Below are 18,065 nucleotides of genomic sequence, written 5' to 3'. Positions count from 1 at the left end.
ACTATGCTGTTTTTTGCTTTCTCTCCCCCATTTACAAGAAAATCTATGTGGATTTTTGTTGGAATGTGTACTGTCTTCATGCCTTCTCTCTTCATTCTTCTCAATTATCAAAACCCTTATTGTGATTGAAAATATTTTTATTTTCCCTGATACTTTTTGTTTTATTGTACTGCTTTATGAACCAGACCAGAAAAAAAATTAGAAGGAGGAGACTGGCACTTCATTCCCAAAAGACTTTGCTTTTTGTATTTACTTGTTTATACCTGCCAGCATGATGATGAACACTACATATAAATCTGCTCTTGAGATTTTGCTGTTTGACATGAAAACAGACAATGATGGAAGCTGCACAAAGTTACTAGCTCTTTCAATAAGTTTTAGAGCTGTTCTGTTAAGACTAAGATAAAATTTGTAGACGTTAGATCCCATTAATCAGACCACAAAAATTTGTTAACACCACCTGCAGCTCTTTTTTATATACCTCACTTTCTTCACTTGGCTGAAATACCATCTTTAACAACATCCCGCATTTTTTGGCTTGCATTCAGACAAGCTACTTCCACCCCTGTTTCTTATCAGCTCATGCTGCATTTTGTACACATCAGCACTGGTATTGCCCATCTTCACTTTCAACAAGATGACACTCCTCTTTCCGTGCACCAAAGCCCAGCCTGTTGGAAAGTGTCAAACCCAAACTTCCAAATAAGGGCATAATTCTCAGAAGCATCGGCTTAAGTGTATGAGAACCATCACCATCAGGTAGAATTTTTTCAGAGCTACAAAAATGATTAGCAGGATTTAACTTTCCTACCCTCTGGTGGCTAGGAAGGCCATGTGAAGTCTTTTGCTATCAAACCTCTCAGTTTGCTTTTTGCAGTAAAATGAAAAAATAATAGCTAAAAAAAAAAAAAAGTATTAGCACTACATGTACCTGTTTATATAACCAGGTTTACTTAATGTCAGTTTAATTTTTAAGAGGAAGTTCTTCCAAACTCAGATCATTTATTGTGGCTACAGTCTCTTCTTCAAAATGCTGGATTTTAATAACTACCATCATATTTCTGAATGGGTGCATTTTAAGGTCTCACTGTGTCATCTAGGAATTATTTCTTCAAAACAAGTGTTTTTAGTCTGTTGCTGATGGTAGCAAGCTTTGACTTCCAGATTTGCTATCTTCACAGCCAGCAGCCATGAAACTTTGGTTATTGAAAAGTAGAACAAAAACAACCCCCAAAAAACATTGCTGCCCTTCTATGTAAATATATCCAGATCTTTGTAGGCCGAACAACCTGGATCACTTCCATGACAGTGGCATATCAGGACTGTTTAGGACTTTTCAGGACTCTGAATGATCCATAGGTTTCAATTCAGTATTTCTGATAATAATATTCTTTTTTTATTTGAATATATCTTTTTTATCTGCCAGTGTAGCACCCATGGTGCGTTTAGGAAAGTGTACTCCAATATTATGTAGGTGCATTAGTTTTTGACTGAAAACTAATTAGAGGTTTTTCAATCTGAAATACAAGTTACTGTATCTAATTTAAACTCTTCATTTTAGTATTATAAAGGTAGGAACAAACAAAAATTTTAAATAGACATGAAAGGCTGTGTATTGAATTATTTTCCAAAAATAGGAATTTGGGTTTTTTTTTAAAAAGGCATTTTTTTTGTCAAAAATTGATTTTATAAATATTTTTGATGACAAATGTTCATGGAGGTTTCGATTTATAATTCACTGACTGTTTTAGCTATCATATCCACTCCATGTTTATTTAATAGAGTAGAAGCATCTGCTGATATTCCCTCATTTATTTTGCCCATATTATTTCTCTCATGCTTCTCTCTGTCAGATATTGCAGTGTCTTGGGGTTGTCAGCAAAAGCTATAGTATGAGCCCCTCTCCATCTAAGCAGCTAGGCGTGATCCTAATGTATTTAGAAGTTCACAGGAGTAGACTAGTGAAAAATATGGCTGCAAGAAATTTAATTCAAGCTGGGCACACAACAAGGCTTCAAGGCCAAGTGGAGTTTCCATAAACCTTTAGATCTCTTAGGTCTCTGTACTTTTATCTAAAGTTCTTATTTAGTCTTGGGCAAGCCCCTACTTGAGGACCTCAGGCTTTCTTTCTCAGTCGGGAAATCAGCGCAGCTGAAATGCCATGCGTACTTCATGGAACCGGTTCAATAAGCTGTACTGTCAGATGCTGAACAGAGTAGTCCAGTTGTTAGTCGTTTTTTGCACGATGAGGAAAAGTTCCAGGTATGGTATATCATTCTTGGCCTCTGCAAATATACAAGCATACATATTGTAAACTGTTTTAAGGTTCCTTGACTGGTTCCACCTATCGCAGCCTAGATACGATCATCCACATTTCACCCACTAAGTAAACTTTAAGAAGCCTGACTCTTTTTTGTCCCATGAAATCTGATCTACCTATCACCATCAAGAGACATCTGGGATTCATCTTATCTTTTCCACTGGTTTGTTGATTAATAGAAAATGTTTGAATGGGATTCAAACATGGCAAAACTCCATGGACATTATGAATTACAATAGGGTCAAATAGGAGGTCAATTAAAAAGAAAAAATTTTGGATGTGAGGAAGCAAATGAAGCCATGATAATACGGCTGCCATTAGGTGCCTAAGAGGTGAAGATGAAACACCTGTGTTTATTTTAAAATAGGTTTCACACATCAAAGGAATTTCTGATCTTCTTTAAAATTATACATATATTTTCACTGCAGTGGAGTAAACCTTGACCTGATAGGATGAACAGGATTACAGGTATCCAACACAGGCTGTGTTTCAAGAACATCTCATGAGCCTTCACAGGCTAAAGGTCATGAAACAGCCATCTAGGACTCACAAAGTCAGAGGAGGAACAGTTGTTTCCTATTCACTGGAAATTTTCTTCCCTAAAAAGACTTAATGAATAGGAAGCGTGAAGATAAATGGACTTAGATGAGACTTTCAAGTTTATTAGGTCTTTCCTCAATCTTCAAGGTGTACAATGGCAGAGGTTTCTCATGTCTGCAGGGGGCCACAGATAATTTCCAAAAGAAAACAAAACCAGTCAGATTTGAATATAGCACCAAAGCTGAAGTAAAATGAAGCAGGACTGCAGTGCTTTTGCGGCCAGACACCAGCACTGCTGCATGCTCCAAGCCAAACACAGGCCATGCGGATCTGGTTAGCTAAATACCTTGCAGAACTACGTAACCCATGCAATGATATGCTAATTTGGGTTCATGGCTGCACTGGCTTGGTCTGTGACTTCTCGCTGTCTCAAAGTGTGGGCACACCTTTGCCTGTCAATCTATTGTGCAGATAGGCAAACTGCACACTGTTAGATAGCTTCCAGGATCAGACCCCTTGGTGGAGTAAAACGTAACTTCACTCAGGCCAATGCAGCAGTGCTAGCTGGCAGCTGTGGAGGATCCCCTTCCACCAAGCTCCCATGGACATACCAAAACCAGGCTGATTTTTTTCAAAGGGGAAAAGACTTTGCGGAGTCAGTGTCTGTAGTTTGTCCTGTCCAGGAGCCAGCACTGCAGAAGCAAGGCACAGCAAGACTGCCTCAGAATAGCAAACACTATCTAAAGGTGTGCAACGTGTTTAGAAGAAAATGACAATTTATTGCGTGAATAAATATGCAACAAAACACTGGCTTTGCCTTACCTTATTTCAGCAACTGCAATGCTCATTTATAGGCTGTGAACTTATATTTTTCTTTCATTATATGATTGCACAAAGCCCGACCTGAAGAGGCTGTGATCCCCTCTGACTTACAATACAACAATAAATAGTATGTTTAAAAAAAAAACCTACCAAAACCATGGACAAGATATTAATAAGCAGTACCGAGTTTTGCACGGTTCCTACTCTTTCAGTATCAGTGATCTGTGTCTAATGACGGGTAATATTCAGACCACTACTTCTCTGAACATCGTCCATTTTAGTATGAATAAATATTACACAGGTTATGCCAGCGTTATGTGTGTAGGTGCAAGTACATATGCTTTCTTAACTGGAAGGAAGGTTTCCCCCTGAAGGAAAGGGATCTTCAAGACGTAGGTTTAGCATTCAGAATTTCAGCAGGAGAAAAGTGACAGGCCAGACTGTGACCTTTTTTCACATCTGTGTGCCAAGATAAGTACGCATGTCTGCATTTTTGACTGCTTGAATGTATTCTTCAAATGGCTTCGAGTTTCACATTAAAACTTTTTAAACACAAGCTCTACTATTTAAATCCATTGTTTTATTTTGATCATGATATCAAAGATTGGAAGTATTTAACATTGGTCCTGGTCACCTGCCGTGTCCTGAATGCTTGTTATGTTGACTGTACTTTTTTTCCTTCTTTGATTTAAAAATAAAATCCAACACAACAAACATAGTATTGAATACTGTACAAAGCAGGATTATGAACTCTGTATGTCATGCTCTTCATTAGGCCTTTCTGTCTTTGTAAAAACAAAGCTATCACAAGCCAGGAAGTTTCAAAGATAGAGCCAAGCTTGAACCAAACAAGAGGGTTGGCTTGGATCTCTGCACAAGCCTACGCCAAGCCAATAGACCTGACTGCGCTCATTTACGGACAGAAAAATTCAGAGAAGGGTATGCATCAGAATATTTTGTGGCAGGAAATAAGACCACAGTGTTCCTCTTCGCTTATCTCTTCCCCATTAAAAAATAGAGCTAAAGCAGATCTTGGGTCGGGCTGTAACTGTCTTGTTCACCCTCTGTTTAAAAGCAGAACATAAATACCACTTTTTTCTTTAGTTACACAGCTATAGAGGAATAATGAATTTCCCACATATTTCTCTGCTCTCTTTGGTCTGTGCTGCTGTCCAAACTTTGTCCTGTATCAACATTTTGCCCAGACTGCAAAAAGGGCCTGACTGCCACTAGGTTTTTCTGGAGATTTTAAAATCAAACTGAAATATTCCCAATATTTTACTTTAAAAAAAAAAAAAATCTTCCATAAAATATGAATGGAAAAACTGTCTGCTGTCTATGTCCTCCAGCAGTAAAATTCCTTACAAGCTTGGACTTTGAGCCTCCGCTTTCAAAAAGGATGAATGAGCTCTGGATTATTGCCCTTTGATATATATTTTTCTAGAGCAAGATTTAGTCCAAATCCAAATTTTCCCTTACACCTTAATCCATTTAACACTCTGTAGCAGGAACACTATTCCCTTCAATTTAGCAGAACTTTTGATTGGAGCTCGCCTCATTACTTTGGGGCTGCATCACTCTCAAATACCAAGCAAATTAACTAAAAATTTGCTTTGATGTTACAAAAAAAATAAGTTGAAGATCTGTGGCTTAAGGCCACAGCTTGTATGTTTTTGTAGTTCACTACAAAAGGAATGTTTGGAGTTGTGTGATCCAACGTCACTGAACATTCAAACAGAATGGGCATAACCACATTGCCACTCTGCTGTGAATGAGGGACTGGGTTGGTTATCCTGGGTTTGAGCCAAGAGTATTACGAATGACAAATTTATAGCCAAAAGTTTGCCAGTTTTCTTCAGGAGGAGAATTTGAAAGTTGATTTTTAAGACAGGTTTTACTTTACTGAACAATAATCCTTTAATGTCACAAAGTGACATGTGGCCCCCATGCCATTTGTGTTGAGAGCTGTGAATGCTGCCCTATTTACAAAGAGGCAGAAAAGCATTAGTGAATGAAGGTGTAGAAAAAGATCTGAGAAACAGAGGTGATTATTTAAACCTCAGATATTTTGCCTCAATAGCAGCAAGACTTTCCTAGCTGGGAGGATAAGTAGTCTGTGAATAAAGTTATCATTAACAATACTTGAATTTCTATAGGATGAAGTAGTTTGAGGACAGAGAATACAGACATCTTATAACTTATTGCCTAGTTGTATATACATCAAAATCCTTCCCTACCAAGTCTATAATTGACATTTATTAGTCTCTACCAAAACCAAATGTTACAGTCTCAAGCAAAGGGTATGACAGGTATTCATCCCACCTGGTATTTGACCAGGTATCATTGAGGAGCAGATTTCCTTATAGCAGCAAGGTGGAGGACTTTGGGACCTTAATAATCTGAGGCAGCCATATTTACTGGCATTTTCTTTTTTGTCACAGTTCTCATACTGTTTAATGTTTTTCCTAAAACTTAGCTCCTGATTCCTGTAATTATGCGAGTAATTCAGGTTACTTCTAAGAAAAACAATGACTCTCTAGCCTTTGTGGTTGGTTGCACAGGAAAACTTGAAATACTGTTCTTCAAGGACCAAAAAGTGGAAAGGACATAAAAAGAAATCATGTTTATTTTGCCTGAAGTCTCATGATTTTGAAGGTCTTCTTGCTCTCTTGAGAACTTGACTCATGGTTTTCAATGCTAAATGATGGTAAGAAAGTATACGTGAATAAGAAAAGCCTCACGTTCTCATCAACAGGAGACTTTAAGCAGTACAAGTGGTCTTTGTTTTTTGTATCAGGTGTACTGAACTCAGAGTAGGATTTATAAGTCTCACAAACTTCCTGAAGGATTAACAAAAGGTATTTTAAAAGTCTTCCCAGTAAAATAATAATATCTAATTATGCAAGTTATAAAATCTTACGTTAAAGAAATGCAAATAATGTATCACATTTTTCTGATGCTTGTTGCCCTACCTACATACCATAAATAAATTATTTAGGTCACTAAGGCAAACAAAAAAGGAGAGCTTACCTAAACAAACAATTTAATCACATAATTATTTTTTCTTCCTCTTCAAACAAAGAGGAAAATTTGACTGGAAGAGAGTGGCCATGGACACACTTCTCCACATATGTGCACACGTGGAAAGAGATTCAGCAAGAGCATTTCAGGGCTGTAGTTAAGATACATACAATGCATTTCTTATTTCTTAAGCATATTTACACATGGTCTTGATGTTCTCTCAGTACTTGTGTGGAAAGAAGAAAGAAAGAAAGGTATAATTATTCAGTTGAATTATGTGTTGCTGTAGCTATTTCAATCAGTCTTCTTTGTCTAAACAGAAAACTCTATATCTGGCAGCTGCGGAGCCCAGCTGGCTGCATGAGACTGTGACCAGCTGTCCTGAACAGACCCTCTGACCTTTTCCCCTTCCCTTGATGCAGGACTGCCCACCAGAAGCAGGTGATTTTCGCGCCCAGCAGTGCTCTGCTCACAACGATGTCAAGTACCAGGGACAGTTTTATGAGTGGCTCCCTGTCTCTAATGACCCTGACAACCCATGCTCACTGAAGTGCCAGGCCAGAGGAGCGGATCTGGTTGTGGAGCTGGCACCGAAAGTTCTGGATGGGACTCGGTGCTACACTGAATCCCTGGACATGTGCATCAGTGGCTTGTGCCAGGTAAGGAGAGAAGCCCTGCCCGAATGCCTTTCCTCATGACTCCTCCGCTCAGTTCTCTCTCACATGCTCACTCTCTCTCCTCCTCCATACTCATATCATTTTAGGGTTTTCTTTTTAATTATCTGTTTTCTTTATCTTAAGTTGACCTCTGTCTGGAAGAGATGTACTTTAGAGGTTATTTTTCTCACTTGATGCTGTTAACTTGGGTTTTTTCAGAGGAATGTATTCTGAGTTTTTTAACTGTTTTGTTGAGTTAGTGGCAGTAGCAGATCTCATTTGAAAGCACTGTAGGAAAACAATGCTTTAGCTTTTAATCTGAATATTCCAAAGTTTTCCATGTCTATGAAATTACATTGTATTTGAGGATTATTGCTCTCTGTAAGTCACAAACCATATAACAGCAGATGAGGTCCTAAACTGGAAAATCCACTGTTGATTTATTACAGCACTGAGCAAGCTGGTCAGCTTCCTTGTTTGTTAGAAGTGAGATACGGGGACTTTGCAGCCCTTCATGTCACAGTGCATGGAGGTCTATTGATCATTCAACCAATTTATTGACATCTTAATTTGGTTTTTATTACCCTTGTCCTTTCACTTATGTGCTGCTACTCTTTTGAACTTATCTACATCAGACTTTAGTCTCCTGAATGACATGTAGGCTACAGGCTGATAGAGGGGAGGACATTTGCACCATCTCTGTTAAGTACTGAACACAGCTGAATCTCAGAAAAGGTTGAGTCTAGCTTCAAGTTTCATTACTCAGTCACCTTCAAATCTCTGTAGACTTGTTGTTGGCTTTCTAGTGTATTTTAAACCACTTCATGTGCCTTTGAAATCTTTCCTCCCTGTTTCCTTTCTCTGATTTTTTGTTCCGAGCCAGAAGCAGTCCTGCAGCAAGTGAAACACAGTAGGCAGTTACTAGTCTAATCTCATTTGTGATCTGAAGAAGGCAATCATCTAGACCTCTTGACTTCAGCTGAGTGCACAAGTTTCTCAAAATTGTGAATTGCCTAATGAGACACACTAATTTCAGTCTTCTTTTGTGTTTTTTAATCTTTTAAAAACTTAGCTGGAGTCACAGGAATATGGATGGGAAAATGATTCAAAGTATTCTGCCTATAGTGGCCTACAAATTAGGAGTAGTGCATTCAGGCTCGGTGTCAGGCTGGTTTCTGTTTTGGTCCAAAAATGAAGCATACTTTTCCAAGAAAACCTTTGCTTAGGAGCAGAGGTCATAAGCATCCACTACTGAAAGAAATTCAAGCATTCGCATGGCACTTCTTACTCCTGGGAGGTTGAAGGTAGCTGCACTATTACAACTATGAAGACTGATGCTATTTTTTAACTGTCTCTGTGTCTAAGGTAAGTCTTTTGAAAATAAACAAGCATGCTAGCACTACTGTCCCTGAGGAATTTCAGTTAAACTAACCCTTTCCTTATATAGCTTAGAATGGTAGAGTAATTTTTAATGCATAAATGCAATTAATGTATATTTTCCAGGATCTTCAGCATTCAGTTTCTTCATGAACATTTCCCCTATACTTTACAATTACTGCATTATTTTTTAGGATGGTCAAAAAAAAAAAAAATAATATGAATGCTCATGCAGGATTCCTTACAGTGAATTCCTTTATTTTTGGGAGGGTGTTAAATTTAAAGCAACTGCAAGTATTCTTGTCACAATGCATCCCTGCTAGCCAGTCAAATTTTTTTGACAGTAGAAGTAGTGCATTAGAATGTTCATAAATAGGTTTGCCCTAATCATATGCTTTAGGACATATTTTTTACTATGTCACTATTAGCAATAGCTGATACTAACTAAACAGCCCAGAAAGCTAAACAGTATGAAATTTGCCAGACGTAATGGTGAACCTTCTTTGAAAGCAATGTTCTTCTGTGCCCTTTATAAAGGGTCTTTTAAAAGAATGGCAAACCGTAGTAGTATTATGGAAGAACAAAATGGAGCAATCTTGCTCTGTAACATTTGTGTCAATAAACTTTCTTCTGTAAGAATGGTGAAGGTATGTAAATTTCAGAGGAAACAAAATATGATCTTAGAAGTTATTTCTATGCATTTGCAGTAGTAGCTGTCTTGTCTAAAATGGCTAACACACTGTAGACATAACAATCACAGCTCTCAGTAGTTTGTGAGGGTTTGTAATGATCTTGGGGGTTCAACAACATTTTCATGAGATATCTCTGGAACTGCGATTTAGGGCAGTGCAGCACACAGCTGTAACAATACAAAGGCATGATTTGTCACAACTGCAAAAAATGCAGTCTTCTGAGATTTGCATTCAGTCTAAGGTCGTGAAGATTAAAACGTGGAATTACGTTTGTTAACAGGTTCATTGCAAGAAGTATATACTGAGTCATGGATGAAGAGGTATATTTTCTGGATTGCTCAGAGCAAAACTGCTCAAAGCAACTTTAAATTTGCTATCCTAGCAGGCTTGCATTGATCCAAGGATCGTTTGACTGGGCCTTTATTACAGAGAAGTATATGGAATTTGATAGTATGTTCTGATTACGCCCCTAGGTATGTTTTTTTACACTGTAGTTGGCAACCAAGAAGGAATTGGATGTCTTTCAGCTAAAAAAAAATGATAAAACAAATAAGAATGTCTCTTCAATTACAATCTGTGCAAGAATCCTGAATTAGTAAGTGACATCAGTGTATGCTTACATAGACATAGTGCATTTTGCCCAGTGGATCCAACAACTGTGCCAGCTCTGAACTAACCACAGGGATATTTCTTAGCATGCAAAATCTGGGCCAGCCCCATGGCCTGTTGTGTTCTCACAAGCTGTTCCTGAGGTTGTTAATCACAGAAATGAAGAGTTAATTGTATTGCCTTTTGTGTGCCTTAGTTTTGAGAATGTAAGCAGTTTCTGCATATGGCAGTTGAGGTTACAAAGCTGCAGTTACTGGTCTCAATTTGCCAGTGATCTTTGGTTGCACCCATGAAACTCATAAGAAATTGTCTATCTTTTGTGGAAGCTGCATTTCAGACTCACTAATCACTGTGAGTACTGAAGTAAAAACAAGTTTCCTGCTCACCTTCACATTCACTGAGAACAAGAGCTTTAAAAAACCTCCTTTATTAGCACTAAAAATTCACTGTTTATAGTACTGCATATCTGAAAGTTACATTTCTATGTCAGAAAAACTGACCATTCTATTTCTTTTAAAATATTTCATATTATGCTTTTATTTGAAATCAAGATTGTCCTTTCCTATCACAGAAACAAAGGGAATCACTGCACTGAGCATGTGTTAAAACACTTGATTTCTCCACTGTGCTTCATGCAGTTCACACCTAATGTTAATCACTCTGAAAAGGAAACAACATGGATCTTTTCTCAATTTTTCCTTCATTCTTTCCACTTTTTCTTATTTCTTTTCTTTCTTCCTTCCTTCCTGCCTTTCTTTCTCTCTCCTCTCCTTTCTTTCTTTCCTTCTCTCCTATTTTTACCTCCACCTTGCTCTATTTCTTTCTCTTTTATTTTCCCTTCTTTCTTCTTAGTTGTTCTTCAAAGAGCTGAAGCTTTTGCCCGTGTCCTATCTCTCTTCTCCATTTTTTGCAGCTTTGAAAGGTGTTGAGTTTTCCCTTTTTTTCTTGTGTGAGAAGGCTGCACAAGCAGAAGGAAGTAGCTGGCTCTTCAGAAAGAATGAAAATTGCTGTCAGATTCTGACAGGAACTAAACTGGGTAGCAGTATATACAACCCTCCCTCCACCCCACCCATCCCACCCCCACCCCATTTCTTTCCATTCTAGTAAACTCTACTAAAACATCTAGGAATTATAAAAGAAAGTGGATGTTTTCAGGGGAAAATATGACAGTTAAACTGAATGCCCTTGCTTCTAACAAGGATTTGGTCTGATTTCTGGAGCATCCATTTCTCAGTCATCTGAGGGGCCAGACAGTCTGGCAGCTACCACCACCCTCTGTTTTCCAAGAGGCTCCTGCTCCAGAGGTGTTATTACAGACCACAGTACTATCTGCAGATTGCTGGAAATTCACCCGAAGAAAAATTCTGTCATCTTTCATTCACTTCATTACACAACAGCCTGATGAAGAGCCAGCCTTATTTGATGGTCACCAAAATTATACTGTGATTTGGTAAATGTGTGGACTTCTCAGCTTCTGTGATTGCCAAGTCATCTGTTTTGTTCTCTGTCACTACACATTTTTTATCCTGTCTCACATATGACTTCATTTGGTTGTGGACTGTGACCTTTCCTGATATGTCCCCATTGCTGCCTGCCATATCTCTAACTGGATGTTCTCCCTTTCTTGCTCAGCCAAGCAGCTGCCTGTTGGAGCAAGTCTTTCTTCCCTCACACTTCCACACTTCAGGTTTTAGACAAATGTTAGCCAGGTTGCAGCACTGGGTACAGGAGTATGGCCCCTCACGTTTTGAAAGCCCTGTGCCCCAAACACCAATAACCTATGAAACCTATTGGGTCTCTTACTAATGAAACCAAAATCTCCTTCCTGTTAGCCAGTTTCCTGCCACAATCAAAAAATCTTGGATTCCTCTCTCTGTTTCTGCTGAAGGGGAAATACTCCATTTTCATTTGGGGCTTTTTTCTGTTTTTCTTATCCCTTTCACTTGTTCTGCCTGTTATCACGGTCTTCACACTTGGTTCTCTCTCAATTTAGTTTTTATCTTCTGCTTGTGTAAATTCCGCAAAAGTTCCTTTTGTTAACTCTGACAAGGAAGAACAAGAAAAGCCTCTGCTTTTTCAGATGGCTGATCAAGGATTATGCAAAGCTGCCTCTATCTCCAGCACCAATGGCAGAATCTGCATGTTTCAGTATAGCACCAGATCAGAATGTTATTCTTTTTTTTTAAATAACTAGTGTTTTTTATTAAATATGTGGCCAGACAGTAAGATGCTGTACAGGGTTTCCAAAAAGTAGGTCCCATCAATATCGTAGCCAAATCCTCACAAGATGTAAATGAGCGTTGCTTCCCTGAAGTCACATTCATGGATGAGATGCTTGCAGTCTGGGCAGTCTTTAGAAAGACTTATACATATGGAATTCTGCTGTAATTTCCTCCTCCCCTCCTATGAAGCCCAGCTTCACAGGAACCAGGAAAGTCAAAATATGGCAGTTTCCCTGTTCGTGAAGTATTGTTTTCCTTCCATTCTCACAGGCATCTCCTCTTTTCATATACTTTTGGGGTGGGTTTTGGTTTTTGGCCTGCAATACAAGCCACAGCAAAGTGTGTAATTTGAGGTTTTGCTTTAAACACCTCAGCCACAGCACAGGACAACAGGTGTCCTTCTCTATGAAAAATTGGCCTCTACAAAGCTCATGTCATTGTTATATCGAAAGGTTAGATATCAAAAATGTCCGAACCAGAACACTCCCTTTTAGCTAACTGCTGAAAGGGTGCAATGATGTGAGGTGTCCCATCAAAGGCAAGAAGTGTAGCCACTGTCTCTGAAAGATGATATAAATTTTATTGCCAAAGCCTGGAGAAAAAAATTATGCTACAATTAATAGCAACATTTAGTTGAATGGTGCCTGTTAAAGACTCAGAAAGAGTCTTAGTAGCCCAAGAAATTGGTGAAACCTCTGTCTGGGATACGTTAAACACTGACTGGTTTCTTATACAGGCAGGTGTATAAGACCTATCAAAACCTTTACATTTCTGCAAAGAATCAAGATAAAAGAGGTCTACTTTTGCTTTCTGTTATTTCAACATAAACCTGGAATAATTTACAGCAGTCTCAGACTGTTCTGCTGTTGGAAAATCAACTCTGATTTTGATAATGATGATGATGATGATGATGATGATGATATGAAGATTATTGTTGTTATTATTATTACTACTACTATTGTTGTTGTTGTTTTTATTAAAGACCACAGAATTTTTTCATATATAGTGGAATAACGTAATCAAACATATTACAGCTCTTATAGCAGGATTAGATGGAATGATAAAAAAGCTGGGTATTTCTAAGAACGTGTTTAAGTAAACTTGTTACTACAAAAAGGTTGTTTGGGACTGGGAAAAGCACTTCTGTTTCTTCTCCCAAAACCGCCCCTCTTTCTCTTTTAGTTGTTGGTTAAAGAGAGCTGCATCCCAGAAATGTTTATCTTAGTGTCTACTGTTTATGATAGTATTAAATTGGTCTTTACAGATCTACTATCAGCTACTACTAGACAGTTTTTAACTTCTTTGATTTATCGATTACTACTACTTTTCCATGTTAGGCTTCATGTTCACTTCATTAGACAGTGAATTGAAGTCAGCTGATAACAAATTCAGTTTCCTTAGTTACCTTTAACAGACAGTGCAAGTGGTCAGTCTACAGACCCCAGTATACTAAAGGCACAAGCTTAAAACCACTGATTTTAAAAAATATTAGAAAAGATGATTTTTAAAAGTGTGATGGCCTGCTGCAGCTTGTTTATTTTTGAATTCAATACTCCAATAGAATTGTAGCAAACAAAACTCAGCTGAATTTCCAATTCTGTCATTCATCTCAAACTGAGGCAGTGAATGCACTGTGTTAAGAATATTTTGCCAGAAGTGTATTGACAATAGTTTCATACAGCTTCTTCACAAATAAAACACTTTTATTTGAAATATTAGTATTAAGCACTGTTGCTTACTGGTTTTATATTACTTATTTTCTGTTATATATCTATGATAGGCAAAGAAATTGATTATGAATTTAGATTCACCAATTATAAACATATTTTTAATGTAAGGCAAAAATCACCTTCTGGATGGTCATATGCTACTTTGTTAGTTAGGGTTTGGAATTTAATAGATGAAATAATAACATAAATACAAAATGTGATAAATTGGAACTTCTGTCATTATACAGGAGCTAGAAACTTACACACGTGATCTTCTCCCGTATCTAACTTCACAAACCTTTTGCAGACTTTACTACAATGAAGATATATTTTGTTAAATAGTTTTCCCCACTGTATAGTTACCAAATTGTTATGTTCTATATATACAAATACTGAAATAGCTATATATACACATGTGTGTTTCTAATTTTTTTTTCATCAGAGACAGAGGCTACACTGGCTAGTGCATAGTATCAGAAGAGTGGAAAAACCTGCTCTATAAATAGGTGACTGTGCTATATGGCCTGTCTATCATGATTTCAGGATGGACAGTTTCTCTTTCTCCAGTCCGTTTATAATCCGTGTTGTTGCAGGGATCCTTTCCTGTTTCTAGCTCAGCCCAAATATAGAGCTAATCAGGATAACAGTGTCACTTAACACTGTCTTTGGCGTGTTTGGTGTGTAGATATTGTACTCACTGGCACAGTAAACTTGTTTGATGCAGGTAAACCATGGATTTTAAAAAACATGGATTAGGTGGTCCCCTCAGCAGGCTCTTGAAGGCTCATGAAACTGCCTCAGGCTCCGACTGTCACTGTGGAATGCACCTGGGTCACTGCTCTGGAAATTGGCACCTGGACCCATGGTCATTCCTAGTTGTTCCTTTGCTTGGAGTCTGATATGTTTGCGTATCAGACCCTTCAAGTCAACTCCAGTTTTGAGGAAGGTGAAGGTCAGGAGTCTTTCTTGCCCTGTCTGAAGCCCTGGAAGAAAATGACCTGCATTTTTCCACCCTGCAGCACTCATTGTTCCGATGTTAGAGACCATTCTCATCCATGCCTACTACCAGCAGCACTAGGGATCACATGCTTATTTTGATAAGGTCCCATTTTTATGCACTTTAATTTGTCATATTATCTAACTATGAAAACTCTGAGATACAATAATTTCCAGAAAGAGTTTTTTTACCTGTGTTGCTCTTTTACGTTCCCACAAGTGCCTGTCATTTGTCTGTTTGATGGCAAAGTAAAGAAATGAGTGACCTTTGTTCCATTAAATGTCTACAAACAGGCATCATTTGTGTTTCTACCAGTGTGCATTCATTGTTAAAGGCATTCAGTCCCCCATAATAGCTTGCAGTAATAATCTTTTTCTTCTGCCAAGGCTATGACAGAAGTCAGGTTAAAACAAAGAAAAGCACTGGGGGAAAAAAGGTCTAGGTATTTACACGTTGCTGGGATTTCAGTCTCCTGTAGTTATAGCTATTTCTGGCTCCTGTTTGTAGATATATTTTATTTTTTTATATTTTCTGGCTATAAATCACCAGAAGAAAAATGCAAAAGGTGTAATAATGACTGTATTATCTAGGCAAGATGATGCTTATTTTTCCTCAAGTATGTAGAAGGTATTACAACAGGATCAGTTCTAAGTTGTCTTGCAATTTAGCCCAGACTTTTGGTGTTACGATTATAATTCCTTTTCAGTTTCTGATATCTGCATCAAGCTTCTGGGTCTAAATGCTCAAAATTAAGCTCAAAATTCAATACACTCCATCTTTTTGTGGAGTGCATTCAAATCTAGATGCTTTCTTTGGAGATAACATTTCAGAAAGTACTGGATTCTTTATTTCTGGTGGTCAGGTGCTTTTGAACTGGGTCCACTGAACAGCTGAACTGCTGTTTGAACTTTTGTCTAGTGCTCTCTGTCCTCATCTGTCTCATATTCTATGGATAACAATCTTAGGTTTGTTTCCTTATTGATGAGTATCATTGTTCTGAGGTGAAGTAGCTTTTCCCCCAGCATGACATCTTTCCAGCACACAGAAAGGAGTGGGGTGGATAACCTAATGAGTCATAAGTGTAACAGCCAAATGCTTAATTTGCTGTAATCATGCCAGGTAACAACATTTTCATGTCAGAGAGTGGCAAGGAAATGGAAATGGGGGTATGTTTACTGTGTGAAAGAATCTGCATTTGCATTATTAGAACTGCACTCCCCTGCCCTGAGCTATCAGCTTTCCACTTTATGGTACAATAGAGATCAGCACCACTGCAAAGGTACTTTGTTCTAGTCTTTCAGCAGAAGCAGTACCTGCTGTTACTCGCAAGCAGACAAACTGTCTGCTGTCTGCTGTGGGTATGTATTTGACCAGCAGAACACAGAGAACATCTCTTTGCTGGGGGGGAAGCATGCTGTAATTTACGACCTTAACAAATTCAAAAGAGCTGCTTGGAGACTCCCAAGAGGTCTGTTAGAGTTACCAGGAAGTCATCTGTGTCGTATTTTCTTAGCACACCTAAAAACCTGAGGTGTGTAGAGTGGCACAGAGGGTTTAGCACTATATGAAGATGGCAAGATTTCCACACTGGCTGGGCAATTTTGACAGTCCCCATCAAAACAGATGTGTGATTCTCACTGAAGTCTGTGGCCAGACTTCCAGCTACCGTGAAGATCCAGGACAGAAGGGTTGCAGGCACTTTAGCTAGTTTCCTCTGTCATTTCAAGTGCCTTCTCACAGAGCCTGCATGCACCCTTTTACACACTGAGCAGCAGGTTGGAATACCATATAGACTAAGCCCATTCAGCAGTGGCTTGGGGACGAGCTGTATCTCTCGAGTGGTTGAACCATTGGTGAAGTCTGTTCCTTGATGGCACAGATGGTGCAACTGCCTGAAGCACCAGAAAGTCTGTGCTGGTGCTGTTAGTACCAAAGCACTGCAGCTGGATCCCCACTGACAGAGGACTTGCTCCTGTCATCAAAAGAAGCCTGTCTGAGAGAAGGAATCTTTTACACCCAACAGAAGAGAGGTCTGATGTCATGAAGTCACCAGAGCTGACAAAGGATCACAGTCAAATGTAATGTGTCACAAGTACCAATTAAATGCTTTTACAGTTTAGTGTTTCATAGCCTAGGAGAAAAGAAAGGGTCCAGAGGGCAAACTTTGTTGAATTTACTTTTGGTTTCTCAAGCACATTGTTCTAAGGAAGCTGAAGGAGAGCTGCCTTTATGAGTTTTGACTTACAATAGCCTTTGCAATCTTTTGTTGTAGTATTTTCATTTTCCACAGAACATGGCAATTCTTTCCCCTGGAAATGCTAAGCAAGCTATCTATCCAGACAATATATGCAATTCGTCTGGAGAAAATGAAGCATTTTAATAACAACCTGCTATAGAGCACTGACAAAAAAAGTTAGGGTTTTTTGTTCTACTCCATCAATAAGAGCACAAGCACGCAAGAATAAAGCAGAAAGTCATCCTTACTCTGGCAGAATATGGACACGTGAACCCAAATCTGGCCAAAACCAAATAAAAGTAAAAATTAAATGGATAAGTGAATACAGACAATTACAAAAGCCTCTTTTCTTCACCTTGTCATCTGTTTATAAACTCTTGGAACTTAATTCTGTCTAAATTTGCTCCTTACAGAATAGCAGTGTTTGGATTTTTCTATCATCAGAGAAAGAACTAGATATGTCTTCGTTTCCACATCTGTGGGCTCTCCTGTGTTGGCCCAATAAATGGGCTTGTTATGTACAACTGAACCTGAAAAAATTAATCTTTTTTTATGTAGGGAGATTCCTTCTAATGAAATTTGCATATAGGGGTAGGAGTTGTCTTTTCCCACATGCAAGATTTTAATGACTCTATAAATCTTCTTTTAGAAGTTGTATCTTTAAAATTGATTTAATTGCTTCTTTTTAAATCAAGGGAATTTTCAGAATAAGGTTACATTTATTCTTTTCCCTGAGGGAAACATGAGAAATAGGAATTTCTCTTGAGTTCCTTCTGCTGCTGGGTGTTTGCTGTTTGTTTCTAGAGCTTTGGCTGAACCACTGATTCTCAAGGTATTGTGGCTGCTGTGCTGGTCACGTGAGGC

At 38.4% G+C, this 18,065-nt stretch overlaps 1 protein-coding gene across 1 annotated transcript in view; it reads left to right on the top strand.

The window, feature by feature from the left end:
- ADAMTSL1 (ADAMTS like 1) overlaps window positions 1-18,065 on the top strand; it is a 192,338-nt gene that overhangs the window by 35,660 nt on the left and 138,613 nt on the right. Inside the window, exon 4 of the mRNA XM_027792781.2 lies at window positions 7,126-7,362. Within this exon, the coding sequence (XP_027648582.2) occupies window positions 7,126-7,362 (237 nt within the window). The remainder of the gene's footprint in view (window positions 1-7,125; window positions 7,363-18,065) is intronic.

This window comes from Falco peregrinus, chromosome Z (assembly GCF_023634155.1).
Source record: "Falco peregrinus isolate bFalPer1 chromosome Z, bFalPer1.pri, whole genome shotgun sequence".
Lineage (NCBI taxonomy): Eukaryota > Metazoa > Chordata > Aves > Falconiformes > Falconidae > Falco > Falco peregrinus.
Note: the sequence above shows the minus strand (reverse complement) of the source record. Positions and strands in the feature narration are given on the sequence as shown.